At 38.5% G+C, this 15,351-nt stretch overlaps 1 protein-coding gene across 2 annotated transcripts in view; it reads right to left on the reverse strand.

Annotated features, from left to right (window-relative positions):
• UST (uronyl 2-sulfotransferase) overlaps nt 1-15,351 on the reverse strand; it is a 162,174-nt gene that overhangs the window by 60,088 nt on the left and 86,735 nt on the right. Inside the window, exons 4-5 of one of the 2 annotated variants that reach the window (XM_086626469.1) lie at nt 12,192-12,271; nt 2,127-2,205 (exon numbers count right to left, since the gene is read on the reverse strand). In XM_086626469.1, the coding sequence (XP_086482595.1) occupies nt 2,127-2,205; nt 12,192-12,271 (159 nt within the window). The remainder of the gene's footprint in view (nt 1-2,126; nt 2,206-12,191; nt 12,272-15,351) is intronic. The other variant, XM_086626476.1, reaches the window with a different exon arrangement.

The raw sequence follows: 15,351 nt of genomic DNA on the forward strand, positions 1-15,351 counted from the left end.
CGCGTGTTTTACGTCAATACACAGCATCACAAGAACAAGTCTAACTGGAAAGAAAAAAAGGAAAGCTGCTTACACTCTTCCGTGGTCGAAATTGAGGAACAAACATTTATGCTATGGCACAGACTTATGCACTACAAATGCTGTGAGATAAAGAAAAAAATAAAATCTTTCTGGATTGAGATGTTCATAGGATAATCGTGAATTATGTTTCTCCCTTCTGTTTCCCCAATTTAGGAGAACAGTTCTTACTTAAGCAGTAGCTTATGATTTATTTTTGGGAACTTGAGCACATAGCCATATTTAAGTATTCAAATGCTATTCTGATGATTTTCTGAGTTACAATTTCCATATTTTCTTTTAAAACGTGAAAGATTAGGAGAGAGAAAATTAAAGACACTCTTTAGATTAAAAAAAAAATTCCTCGTCTTCTCTTCCTCTTTTAAGTCAGATGAATAATTGAATATGTATAATAAAAGATCAGGGCTCCTCATAAATATTAAGAAGCCAGTAAAATTGTTTAAAAATATGAATTCTAGTAAAAGACAAGAGAAAAATCCCCCACAGTTTCAACTTGATTTTTATTCTGCATGATTCCCCAGACCACTAAATACAGTCTGCAAAGGCTTGCCTCATGAATAACTATGTATATCAGTAATCTCACTGACCTCAATGTTGCAGGATCACTATCATAATTTGAAATTGCACAGAAAGCATAAAACCTTAAAACAATCCAATTAAGAAGGCAGATGCTCCTTGCTTCCCAGTTAGCACACAGCCCAGTTTGGCCATGAGTGTGTAAGGGCGGTATCCTGAATTCTTCTCCGAGCTAGTCTTTGCTGCTTTTTGTCTTTATACAGAAATAAAACCTACATTAAAAAGACATTCCTGCAAATACAATAGGACAATGAGGGCATTAAGCTTTGATGAAATTTATTCAAATAAAAAGCTTTTGGTGAATGCTGTGGCTGGTGGCCATGAAAACTAAATTTTTCAAGTGAAATTGCACCTAAATTACTGAACATGTTATCTTCCTGCTGCTTAATGCAGATCAGCAATAATCTGAAGAGAAGGGAGTGGAGAAGAGCAAAGGAAAGGGGGAGCAACGAAGACAGCAAGAAGTGATGACAGCAGCAGTAAGTTGTCCTAAGATAGAGACAGAAAGATGAAAAGATTCAGAGAAGCAAGAGAGCAGTGATATCCTGCCCGAGTTTCGTAAAGGATGCTAAGCCTAAATGCTCCTCGGAAAAGAGAAAAATCAAAAGCAGGCAGCTATTAGTTGTCTAGATGGAAATATTTAACATACATTGTCTTTTCTGAAGTAAAAGGAGGGGTTAGATTGCATAACCAATCCACCAAAGTGTCAGAGCCCATCCTTTTGCTGGTAAGGTCATGACCCTGAACATGTGAACTGTAAATTCAGTACCAACAGCTCTGAGAGAAGAGGTACATGCAAGCTCGTCTATCCTAACAGGACAGCTGAGATGAGAGGTCACTCTTTCACAAAGAGCTGTAGAGGAACTTCTCATTTCTGAAATAGAGACTGCACACCCCCTCCCCCCCCCCCCCCCCCCCAAATAACCCACAGGACAGCTCAGATTTCTAACCAGCCTGGTCTATGTCCAGCTGCAGTTGCTCCACCAGGCAACAAGCAGGGAATTTTTAGAAAAATTAAATCTGTTCTGGCTCTTATTCAAATCTGCATTTTTAAAAAAGATAGTTTATAATACTTCAAATTCCAATCATTTGTTTCTATGGATTGTACTGAGACTCTTTTATGGAAGCTAAGCAGCACTCACATGGCATAAAAAGTCCTACTGGTTACAAATCGATAACCTTAAGCTATTTACAGGAAAAAAAAAAACAAAACAGGAAAATCAATGCTCCATTTGTTCAAGTATGTTCCACATATTTTTAAGTACCTATCAATCTCAATATATTAAATATTACTTAGCTTTCCAGAATGAAACTTTTCAAATTAACAACACTCACATGAAAATGCTTTTGCAAACAAAAACATACTGTGCTCTCATTATACATCCTGTTACCTTATTTGTTCTCAAATACCTACTGTGAAGGATTCAAAAAGGGACATAATCATAGTTTCCTTTGCCTGGGCAGGTTTATCTTCTTTGAATGCGATCAAGATTGGATCCTGCACGATAAAGGTACCTGATGCTTCTCAGGCCCAGCAGCACATTGCCGCAACTGGGCAGAGAGGGCCTTGACACCACCGCTCCAGCTGAGCACTAAAAATGTATACACCAATCTTCTGCAGTGCTCTTCCTGTACTTTACTTTTCCTGGTTTATTTAGTATATATTATTAAATTCCACTAGTTTTAACTGTTCTGTTGTGACAGGTATATTTTTGGAGTCCCCATCAAAATAACTAGCCTATTTGCAGGCTTCTATCAATGACACTTAGGTTCATTAACAATATATTCCCCCACCATATTCCCCCACCTCTTTTTTAATAAAAGGGAAAACAACCGCCTAAGTATGCCAGATGTTGCAAGTCCACCCCTTAGAAGAATGTCTCTGATGAATTCCAATTTTATTATTTACACGAGCAAAATCTTTGTTCAAAACCTTTTATAAACCCCTTATGAGTTAAAAAAAAAACCACACCAAAAACCAACAAAGGAAATTAAAAAATTCAACCAAAGTGATTTGCTTGGTTGAAAAATGAAGGATATCTCTCAGCTCCTATTAGTTTTCATTCCAATTATTTTTAAGAAAGGTTAAATATAAAGGTATTCCTGTCACGTTACTTCAGGAGCCTGCTGAGCACATTTCCGTTGAGCACAAAACTCCTAGCACAAGCAGAAGCGGGCTTCCTCATCCCTGCGGGCAAACCACATTCCTCAAAGAAAAGACGACTTCCAACCTATTATCTGTAAGAACTTTGGCTGTCTTTTACTCTTTTAATGTAAAACATCTCCCTGTAAACAAATCAGTTGGTTGCTAGAAGTTCAATGTAACAGAAGCAAACAAGAACTGGCAGTCACCTACTATTAACAGGGGCAGGCATATTGTGTCCTTCTTAGAAAGGAAGCACGATTTCCTTCCACAGCTTCACACAACTGAGAATCACGTGCTGAGAGCATAATTGCCCAGCAAGCTTCACACGTCAATTATGTTACGGCTCCATTACCTGCTCTGCAGCACAGCTTCACGGGGAGATCTTGTAAAAGCACTCATGTACAACTTTCACCGTTTTAGGACTTCAATAAGACGCGGTTACATCAAAATCTATCTTCTGAAAAAGGTATCTTGAAATGAACAGATATTGTAACATCTTGTATTAACATGGAGCTGTGGTAAAGCAATGTGGTTCTGCACACAAGGCAGCAGGGCACCTCTGGGATGCTCCAAGGACTCTCCCTCAAGGATGAACTGCTTCGTTTCCTGCAAAGATTTGCAGAGGAGCAGGCTGAGGTTCTGCCTGCCTGGGACTACATGGTATTGCCAGCGTCCAAAATTAAGGAGTTTATCTCTTGTGGTTTTTCCCTGCAGAGGCTCGATTCCAGCTTTTGTGCCTTCACTCTACACCGTTGCTGTGTTTTCAAGCTTTTCTTTGGAATTAAGAGGGAAAAAAGGAAAGTGAGTCAAGATAAATCTTTTGGTTTCAAAACTGCATCCTTGGCTGGGCTGGCCTTGAATGGGAGGCGTGTGTGGGGATCCAAAATGCTCAGTGGTTCAAGGTTAACAGTAAAATAGCGCAAACTGGCAACGCTTCACTCATTAATTACCCTTTCTGGAGCTGTGATTTCAACAGTAGAAATTTCAGCTTCTGAAGTGATGTGTCTGGGAAATGTCATTGTAAAAATCACAACTGAGTTCTCTGGGAATTGTTTAGTAAATCGCCTCAGACCAGTGAATGGCTAAAAGATTACACCATAAAGCCTATTTCACTATCCTGTAAATCTCCCAGAATATCTTATGTTGTATTTCTGTCAGTCTTTCACATTCATGTATGCAAAACAATGAGGGTTTTTTTCCTATGCCTTTCATTATGCTGAGAATATCAAAGGAGTTTAATATAAAAATTCATAACGAACAGCACCAACACCGATACAAATCCTGCCTGGGACTCTATAGCGACCCCAACTCAAGTAAAGGCAACACTACAGAAGAAAATACTAATTAGGTTTTCATTTATGTATGGCAAAGTTATACCTGAGAACAAGTAAGAGAGAAAACACTAATTCTCCACAAAACACTAACAGCAGCTATAGTCAAACCCTGCATTATTTAAAATCACTTAATTCCAGGTACCTCATATTCAAGACTTTCCAAAGGTCTGGCTCAGGACCTCTCTGGACCTCTGATTAACATTTCATTACAATTCAGAAATGCAAGTGTTGCACATTATATAGAGGAACAGGAAAAAATAATTACAAATTCATACAATAAATTCCCAGCAAATAGTAGAACAGCTGATACAGCTCTTTGGAAAGCATTAAATCAACAAACACAGTGTGTAGAAAAGATACATCTTCAAAATTGCTTGAGACCACAGATTTGGCTGAGATAGTTATGTTCACATAAAATCTTGGGGCTCGACTTCTTAGGAAGGTTATAATGCAGAGGATGTTGCAAGGCACTTGGCACTGCATATTCAATTTCTCGTATGAAAACATTCATCAAGAGTGTCACAGGTGATTCCAGCTGTCCTGTGGAAATGGCTGTTGCAGAGAGCTACTCAAGATAATGCTTAGAATGTCCATATGGAAACAGAAGCACTGTGAATTTGGCATAATAAAAATACCACTGTAAGTTGGTGGTAAATATAATGTATGCAATGTATAGAATTTAAACAATGAAACTGAAATTGAAAACATGGCTGTCCTGTCCCAGATGTGAAATTCCATGTAATCACCATCAAACAGGGAGTTGTGGATATCAGCATGCTTGAGGCTTTGAATCTACACAGTTTAACATGATAATCTGTGATTCAGAAGATGAGTGCAAAAGTACTGACAACATTTGCAAGATAACAAAGCTGCAGAAGGAGAGAATAACGCAGGGAGCGGTTTGCTGATAAAGAGCCACCTGAGCCACAGGGCAAGCGAGACATAAGCAAACACCATGCACTGTAGTACGGCAAATAAAACCCAAAGCATCTAGGCACTAGAAGCGGAGGACACTCACAGGGAAGGAGCAGTTCTGGCAAGGATGTGCGTGCTTCTGCAGATTATCAGGAGCCTGAGACATCCTAGGCCACAACAATCCTAATTTCCCTTCTGAGAAGCAGGAGCAGAAAGGAGGAAATACCTGGCACAGCACTGATGGGAGCACTAACAGCACTAACGCACAAATTTCACTGCAGAGTCACAAGAAGAATGGGGAAAAAAAAAAAAAAAGCCTTGCAATGGAAAAATGTCGAGAAACTGAAAACCTTCAGCTTGAAAAGAAAATGAGAAGAGAAGAAAAAATACAGATACGGCTGAGCGCTGACTGCACCATGGCATATAAGAAATTACACATGAAAGCTTACATAGGGGAAAAATTTGGTAAAAGGAGTCTTTACGTAGTGGGCAAATGTACTTTGACATCCAAGGAAAAGGAGTCAATTTGATTTCTCAGAAAAATTAAGAGGAAAAATAACTTAAAATTTACAATTCAAAAGAACAATTCAGTATTGGAAGAATTTACCAAGGACAGCAGATTCTCCGTTGCTGGTGATTTTGAATCAAGGCTTAAATTTCCTTCCTGAAGGAAGAGGATTTTAGGTTCAAAAAGGGTTTTAGGTTCAAACCTAACTAGTTTGTATCATGCATTACACAAGGCTGAGAAAGACCAGAAATGACTTCAGACTGCCACAATCCATCTTTTTGCCTGAAGGCAGGGTCAGCTGTGTAATTGCCATTACCAGCTCCAAAATCCTCAAGTGCAATGTATTCTGTTGCTTTGTTGTCCTTGTTGTTCAAGCCTTTTCCTAAACATCTGATCTAGAACTCGATGCAATTTAAGACCATCACTTCCAATATCACTACACGTAAAGAACCATATAGTACCTTTATCTCTGCAGAATCTTTTTAATATAAAATTCAAAAGTGTTATCACAGTCCTCTCTTTCCCAGTCTTCTATATTTTTTTTTTTAATTTCTCTGCCCTTTCCATCTTTCCTCACAGGCAAATTTTTTATATTTCTGATCATTCTCTTTATTCTCTTTTGGACTCTTTCAGAGTAATCAACGTCTTCCTTTACTTAAGTTACTCCAGAACAGCTAATATAATCTAGAGTGTGAATGCAAGCACAGAAACCAAACAAAAGTAAAAAAAGGGTAATTTAGGTGTTATACTTGATCCCACCTTCAGTAACTAAATTTAAAGCAACCATCTCCATTTTGAGAATATCGTATTACCAGCTGAATGAAAGCTAAAAATTATTTATTATGCGAAGAACTTGGCAAACCTAGGGAAATAAATTTTAAATTAGATAATCCTAAAATCTGCGGAAAAACTCACCATAGAGCAATGTTTTTTAAAAAAATAACCCCTAAAAAAACCCTTAGACCATACAAAGGTCAAACTGCACATTGGATTTGTGCTTAGCCTTCCATCGAGTCACAGTTAAAAAACATCATTACACACTCACATCATTAAAAAAAGGTAGTATAAAAAAGGAAAAAAAGATGTAGGAGGGATTACAGCACCATGTGGCCATTCATGAAATACGTACTTTACAAGGCAGACCTCACATGACGGTAGAAACTGTTTCATGATGTGTTAGCAAAAAGTATAGATTATAATGAACACACATAAAGACACAGTGTTAAAGCCCTGCATATTAGTTTAGCTGACATTTCCCTACTTTTAAGAGCTTATCCAGAGGGTAACAATTTTTTTGTTATTGTATTTTTAATGACATTTCCTAGGTGCGTATGGGGTTTTTTTTAAGGAGAAAAAATAGACAACACGAAACCTCTTCAGTAGATAATCTTAGGCTGCAATCATTGTTTCAAGATACTGATTGAAGGAGGCATTCAAAGAGCCCAATCCCATCCACAGCTGAGCTGTACAGAATCACTGCGAGTTGACTGAACTACACACCAAGTACACCTGAGTTTGCATTCAAAGGGTCAGGGACATTCAGCATCTTGTTATGCCAACTCCACACCATTTACCCAGTGCACTATTTTCAAAAGCTGGTGGAGCACAGTTAAACACATAACAGGCATGTTCTGCAAAACATCTGTGCCCTGTGTAGTATTACTTATTCCACAGAAAGGTAGAAACAAGAATCCTCAAGTTATAAATAAATGTGAGTTTTGTGACAAATATTCCATGACTCTATTTTAAGTCAATGAAAACAGCATCACAGAATCACCCAGGTTTTACTGACCTTTTACCAGTCTATACAAAAATTTAAAAGTGAAACTATTTCCAAATCAACGGAGCAGACACATATACACGGGTGAAGTCACGGCAAAGCTAGATAATTATTTGCCATAAAAAATTACTAATGCATCATCTAACCCTTAGCAAGTACCAACCATCCAACATGCAAGGCTTTCAAACTCCATGTTGTCAGCACACAGTGTGCTCTTGCTTTCAAACACGCAGCTTATTCGCATGACACATAGTCAAGTGAATTCTTCAAGATTTACCTCCTTTTTTGTTTGTTGGCTACAGACACAATTTACAGAACCCAAGAACAGGGAAAACTGTAATGTCAAAACGCTGTGTTAAACTGCGATTTTTAGAGCTGTTTCTGCATGAGAAAAACCACAAAACTGACGAATAACAAAATAACCTGAACAACTTTCAGAAACTAAGTTTAGTTTTGGGCTTATCCAGACTGAATCTCTCTTTGTCTATCTCTGCCTTCATACAGCATGTGATTTACCACTATCTGTAATTCAGAATTCAGGTGAGAGTTGAAGGAAAGTGTCCAAGCTGATCAGCACTGCTGCATGTGACACTGTGTGTCGTTACAGCAGCCTAATTCACTAATTTTTATTAGTGTTGGTCATTGTGTCTGTTTAAAAAAAGTAATATAAAAAAATTTAAATCATCAATGCTGATACAGATTGTCTACCAAAAAAGACTTTTTCAAGAAAAACAATAACTTTACATGTTAACTCTGCTAATGAGTAACAGAACACCAGGAATATTTCTTACGTTGATTCCAGGGACTAAAGGTAAGTACTGTCCCAAGCAGAAGACCCAACAGATCTTTCTCTTCTCCCCAGAACCTGTCCCCTCACACCTCTCATGCACCGAGCAAGAGGGACATGTAGAACTGGGGCTGGCATCCACGCAGGGCACAGGGAGGTGGCTGCTGGCTGTGGCCCAGCAGAAGGTCCAGCAGCTCTGTTTCGTTTAGCTTTCTCTTCAGCAGATGTACATGCAGGAGCATGATTTTCTCCAAGTCTTCTACTGGCCTTCCAAATTTGGTTTGAAACCAGTCACTGAGTTCAGAAATTATTTAGGAATTAGCTGGGGGAGGAAACTGGGAAGACGTGTAGAACAGTTGGAACTGCCGTATGAGTCTTATTTCCTTAGAAAATTAACGCTAAGAGAAAAGTGTTGCCCCCTCCCCTCGAGCACATGCACACAGATGCTAAATAGACGCCACAGATATCAAACTGTAGCTGAAAGAAAGAAGAGGGCAGCAGCCCAACAGTGCAGAAAGGATGACTCCTCACATACTAGTGCTGAGTGATAACTCATCCTGGCTTCGAATAAATAAGATATACTGAACTGAATTATAAGGGCTAATTAAAATGTAAGATTAAATTGAGTCCATGCTTTATCTCTGCATCTTCTTACCACATCATAGGAAATTTTAAAGGAAATCATTCCCCAGTGGCCTATAACTACTGCAGATAGTAAAGAATTCATGGCTCCAATGAGACATGAAAAAGCCTGTTTCTCTCTCTGGGTGGTCTTTTTAATGCTTCTCCCTCCTGTGACTTTACCCTGATCTAATCAGCCAGCCTTTAAACAAGCAAAAGTCACTCACCAGTCACTGACAGAGGCACTTCTTTAGATTTTTACACATTCCCCTGTAACATTCCTTTACCCCAAAACAGCAGGGAGCAGCCAAGCTTCTGAATCAGGATGTAAATGCATGCTCTGAAGAGAACAGTTCCGTGTCAGAGGAAGGAAAGCTGCCTTCCCATGCCCAAAACAGCAGTTGCGCAATTCTCCCCATCCCTGACTCATCCTGACCCAAAGCCGCGGCCTCGCCACTACCCCTCCGTGCATTCCTGCAAACGTTCTTTCTGCTTCTCTGAAATCTGTGACACTTGGAGCACACGTCAAGAGTCTTGAGTAGCTGCCCAAAGACTGTTATAGTTACTTAATTCAGCAGAAGATTACTAAGAGGTCAAGTGGAGCTTTTCCACAAACTTGAAGCTTCTTCCTGCTTCTACATTTTTTTCAGGCTAAATAAATAGATGACAAGCAGCATTTATGATAAGGCACAGTGAACAACTTGAAGCTATCGTGAAATAGCTTTCTGTCTCTCTGCAGGTTATTCACTGTACTCCCTGGATCTACCAATTATACCTGCAATCTCAGCCAACGTATCAGCATATAAATTTTTACCTGCTTAGAATACAGACATCTTAATATTTGCTTTCAATTAACATTCCAGATGTTTTTCCCAGCAACATTAGTATATAAACTTCAATTCAGAAAGAGACAAAAAAAATATCAGTATCTTTAGTAATTTAATTGCTCCCACACTGACTTTGAAAAGGATTTGGAACATGACAAAGATTCTGATAGCTGTCATCCTGCTCCTGCCAGGTGCCCTTTTCGGACACACATCCCTGCGTGGAGGCAAATCTGAATTCCTGAGTTCCATGCAGGTGGAGCCTCTGTCCCGTGCACTGCAGACCACAGCACAGGTTATGACTGACAACTGCTGGAGTTCCTTAGGCACATGAGAAAAAAAGGTTTGTGAGGTTTTGTTTGTTTGTTTGTGTTTAACATAGGCCAATGAATCTCAGCATTCTGATAGTACACAAATGTCAAAGGAGATTTTCTTCATTCTTGTATTCAAAAAATTTTCTACTTTGCAAAATCCACTGCAGTAGGACAGCAGCTAGTAATTTTGCATGCTTCATGTTGCTCGTTTTTTTCCCCTTGGTTGACACATTTAATAATAAGTGATGAAGGTCATTTCTACATGGGAATGGGAAGAACGGGAAATGACAGCCTGGTAAACAGTGGCCAGGAAACAGTGGCTAGAGATGGTCTATAAAGGAATAGTTTAAAAAAAAAAAAAAAAAAATCAAGCAAAACTAAAACACTTTCACAATACTGTAATATTTATAATGTGTATTTAAATCATCTTACTGAAATTTCTGCAGAATCGATACTTGATGCTCTGGTTTCTAATGAAATTAGGTGGTTTTTTTTTTTTTAAAAAATGACCCTAGAATTAAGGAACAGAGAAAACATTCAACACATGACTTCACTATTAGGTGTAACACCACCAATAAATTTTGAAATCAAAGACTAAAGCTCTCAAAAATGTTTAATTTATCAGAAAATATTACAAAACAGTAAACCAAAAGTAAGCAATGTTGATGCACTTCAATGACGTCTCATTTAAAAGATTCATCAGCTTTTTCACTACTTTACAGCTACGAGTTAAACCAAGTGTCCTCTCAATAAAACAAAAAGTATGCTTTTCAGGTTTGCAAGGAACAGCCAAAAAGGAAGCTGCAAATACTTTCATACATCTGATATAATTTTTATATATCTTCACAAATCGATATTTGAAGAAAAATGTAGAGTGATTTAAACTCATGGATACACTACAGAAGAAACATGTTAAGTATGTGGTGAGGATGCACCACATTTGTAGAAAACAGGATCTTGGGAGGAGCAAGAGGTAACAATGTTCATCTTTTTCTCATTTACCTAATGTTGCATACCACCTCTGAAAAATCAGTTTAATCAAGAAACATTTCTTTGACCCTCAAGTGTGGCTACTTGCTTGATCTTGCATTTTGGCAGAGAGAAGAGATAATTTATCAAAGACGTGAAGTCCTGTTCTAGTGAGTTTTATTCTTTAAAGATAATACATTAGAAATGGAACCGTCATGGAATCAGAATAGGGAACATGGATGAGTGGAATTTTGTTTAACTCTTTGTGTTTTCCTGTAACAAAATCATGCCCATAGCTAAGTAATAGGTCAAGTGAATTCCCAACTGCTCAAAATATTTTATTTTCTAAAAAAACCCAAAACTCAAACAGGTTCCCCATTTTGTAATTTCTTATTACACTGTCTACCCACACCTAAAGCCATACATTCAAAGGGCATGCACTGACATTATCACATAGACAAACAAAATGCTGGGAAGCACTGCAAGCCCTTGCAAAGATCTGCTGAAAATTCACATCTCTACAGAAATTTTTTAATCTAAATGCGCGGAGTCCAAACTAGTGGCACAGATGGCATGGCTCCTGAATATAATTTCCAAATTAAATTCACAGCCTGGGCTATAACCATCTGCAGTTAACTTTAACCTCTGTGTCCTGGCTAAATTCTAACTGGCATCACTCATTCGCATCCTTCCAAAAATTCCTCAGAAGTTTCTTCCAATTCAATTTTCTCCACATTCCATGCTATAAATGTCTCTAGAGTCTTGCTACATACTTTCAAATAGCTGCCAGAAGGGGACTGCACTCCCATGATACAGAGCACAATCCATTTGCATGGTTTATAAATACTTCTGTATCCTCTGGAATGGGGACTATTTCCTCAGAACAAAATTAAATTGGTTAAATTGGTGAAGAGTCATTCCAGGTACAAAATTAATGAACTCAGTGGAGTTTTCAGTCTCACATTAGTATCTGACTATATAGAGATGAAACATTCACAACAGAGTGCTGCCACTTTCAAAATATAAGTGCACAGTTTAAAGATCCAAGTTACCATCTCATGCATGTTGGCTGGAAATGTTATAAACCAAGATCACCTCAGAGGCAAAGGCATGCAACAGCACCCTGGCTTTTCACAAACATACTGTACATAATTATTCCGTAGCAAAGAGAGTGCAGGAAAAAAAAAAAACAACTTCTGAATGTGACTTCCAGAGCAAGAAAGGAGGAAAAAAAAAAGTACATTGTATTGTTTATACGTAAAAAAAGGAGGGAAATTGTTCTATGTATTACAATTAATAGAAATCAATGAAAAAGACTTAACTGCAAAAAATGCCTTACCTTGAGAAGTTGAGGAAATGAACGTGTCTAGTGAATAAATAGGGCTGCTCAGCAGTGCTTATGTTTTTAATCAATTCCATCTAAAAAGAATTAACAAATCAAATTTTCCATGTTACATCAGCGCACGTTTTGAGACAAACATAACTCTCAAACAACATATGATGATGTAATTTTCAAGTCTGAATTACTCAGGAACTCCTTTCCCACTATCTTCCTCAAACAGTCATCAAGATAACACGACTACTACTTCATGTGTAAGCAAGAAAGGTTAAGCTGCAGGCACCACCCTACTATCATACAGCTTATGTACCTCCAAAAGTGGGTATCAGTTTAAGGAAAGGCATAAACTAAAGGAAAAATCTAAACCCTGCCTAAATCTGTACCAGAGCTTTGCAAGTGGCAGCTGCCTTCTGAAGACACTGGCTCTATTCATCAGAATGCCAAAATGCAAAATGTCTGAAACTGTAACAGAAAGTGGGAGCTGAGCCAATGACCATTTTCATATAACAATAAAAATTGCCAACATTGCCAAAACACTGATTGATTTGTCTGTTTAAATATAGAAATCAGCACTTCCCATTCCTTTTACTACTACAGCACATTAAGACTACAAATTAAATGGGCACTTTTAGAAAGACGATGCTAAGTTCTAGTTCAGACACATTCACACCATTTTAATTATTTTAAAAAAATATTATTTATTTTTTCAGAACATTAAAATGGAATAAGGTAAACAGCATATATTGAAGACTGCACACCATGGATATGAATACCTATATTGTGGAAGCTGAGCTCTAGCTATGATCTAGAGGAAACTAAGTGTCTAGTGGAGCATCATGCTAGAGAGTCGGGACATCCTGGTTAATTTTGCTTCCTTACTATTAATTTCCTAAGATTTATTTTCAGATTTTCTGTTCTGTTCTCAAATGCAGGCCATATTATGGACACTGAACACAAATGCATCTAAAATTATAGGTTTATTGATTTTACAAACTGGGTAGTAGAAAGTAATACAGAGAGTAACAGAAATTCATAAACAGGAAAAAAACCCCACAACATTCTGGTTTGAGTCATATAAATTCATGTACTAAATTTAAATACCATTAAGGAGACACTAACTAAAAAAAATAACCTATCTCTTAAAACTTGAGTGCTATTGCTGACATAGACAAAATAAGGAAAAACACAGGGTCCAGCCTGTTATGTGGTCAAGATAAACTGAGTGGCACGTGATGAGTTACTGAACTAAAAGCTTGAAGAGAATGGTAGAAAATTATGTCTATGCCATAACAAATATTAAACTACATTTAAGGGACAGTAATTGTCAACCATTTTTCCCCTTCCATTTCCCAGTTTCGATATATTGATATTTTGCCATGGTTTTTACACTATGTGTCACATTTTACTGCTTCTCATGCATCTTTCATTCTCCATTTTTATCTGGGACACATAACCTGCTGCCTTCCTTCAGACAACACAAGCTATAGTCATTTAACTTCCAGGAGTGAATAAAAAAGTGCACACACTAATATGCTTTTCCCTACTTTTCCTCTGCCTTCAACAATTTTATACACATACAATGAGCACTGAAGCAAACAGTTCAGTTTGTCTGTCTTCTCAAGATGGGCCTTTTCCTGTCAAATTAGTTCAAGTGCATCAAGGCATATTAGGCATAGACCTCGTATACAAAGGCATGTTAGTTCTGAGAAAGTGTATCAAGGTATATTAGTATATCAAGGTATATTAAGTCTGAGAAAGGCTGTGAACCTAAGGGAATGAAAAACAGAAAAAACTATCAAAAGAAAGACAACATGAAAGGAAAAGAGAAACAAGAGAAAACAGATGTGTGATTTTTTTTTTTAAAAAAGGCAGGAAGGGAATAGTCGCCCTGCTATAATTAGTCATATCTGGATCCTGGACTGTATGATTCAAGTACAAACAGGTCTTTATACAGCTCCTTCAGTACAATATAAATGCTATGAGCAAGAAAATCATAGACCTGAAGAGCAGAGCTCGCCCAGTCCAGAATTAAAAAGCCCAGGAATCTTCTCAATAATCGGCACAAAGTAATTGAGTGTTGTTTGTTAACGCTCTGAAGAGACAAAGCAAACCAAATAAGGTGACGTCTCTTTACAACTGGTAACTCACTCTGCCAAAAAATTATATTCATTCACCTTGCAGAATAAAACAAAGAGAGATGCTAGAGGCTGGGTATCAGATGTCTCAAATGGCTTCTTTTTTTGTTTTTACCTAGACAAGTCACAGAAGTGAAATTCTCAGACCTGTATGAGATTTTATGTTATATTGGCATTTTACCTGTGTTACTCTATCTGCACAAACGAAGGAAGGAAGATGGCAGAGGAAGTTATTAATCATAGAATCATGGAATGGTTTGGGTTGGAAGGGACCTCAAAGATCATCAAGTTCCAATCCCCCTGCCATGGGCAGGGAAACCCTCCACTACACCAGGTTGCCCAAAGCCTCATCCAACCTGGCCTTGAACATTTCCAGGGATGGGGCATCTACAACTTCTCTGGGCAACATGTTTCAGTGCCTCACCACCCTCTGAGTGAAAAATTTCTTCCTTATATCCAATCTAAATCTACCCTCTTTCAGTTTAAATCCATTGCCCCTTGTCCTATCACTACATACCCTTGTAAAAAGTCCCTCTCCCGCTTTCCTGTAGGCCCCCTTTAAGTACTGGAAGGCTGCAATAAGATCACCCCGGAGTCTTCTCTTCTCCAGGCTGAACAGCCCCAACTCTCTCAGCCTGCCTTCATAGGAGAGGTGCTCCAGTCCTCTCCTCATCTTCATGGCCTTCCTCTGGATCGCTCCAGCAGCTCCATGTCCTTCATGTATTGCGGACTCCAGAGCTGAACACAGTATTCCAGGTGGGGTCTCATGAGAGCAGAGTAGAGGGGCAGAATGACCTCCCTCGACCTGCTGGCCACGCTTCTTTGGATGCAGCCCAGGATATGGTTGGCTTTCTGGGCTGCCAGCACACATTGCTGGCTCATGTTGAGCTTCTCATCAACCAACACCCCCCAGTACTTCTCCTCAGGGCTGCTCTCAATCCATTCTCTGTCCAGCCTGTACTTATGCTTGGGATTGCCCCAACTCACATGAGGACCTTGCACTTGGCCTTGTTGAACTTCATTAG

This window comes from Tauraco erythrolophus, chromosome 2 (genome assembly GCF_009769465.1).
Source record: "Tauraco erythrolophus isolate bTauEry1 chromosome 2, bTauEry1.pri, whole genome shotgun sequence".
NCBI classification, from domain to species: Eukaryota; Metazoa; Chordata; class Aves; order Musophagiformes; family Musophagidae; genus Tauraco; species Tauraco erythrolophus.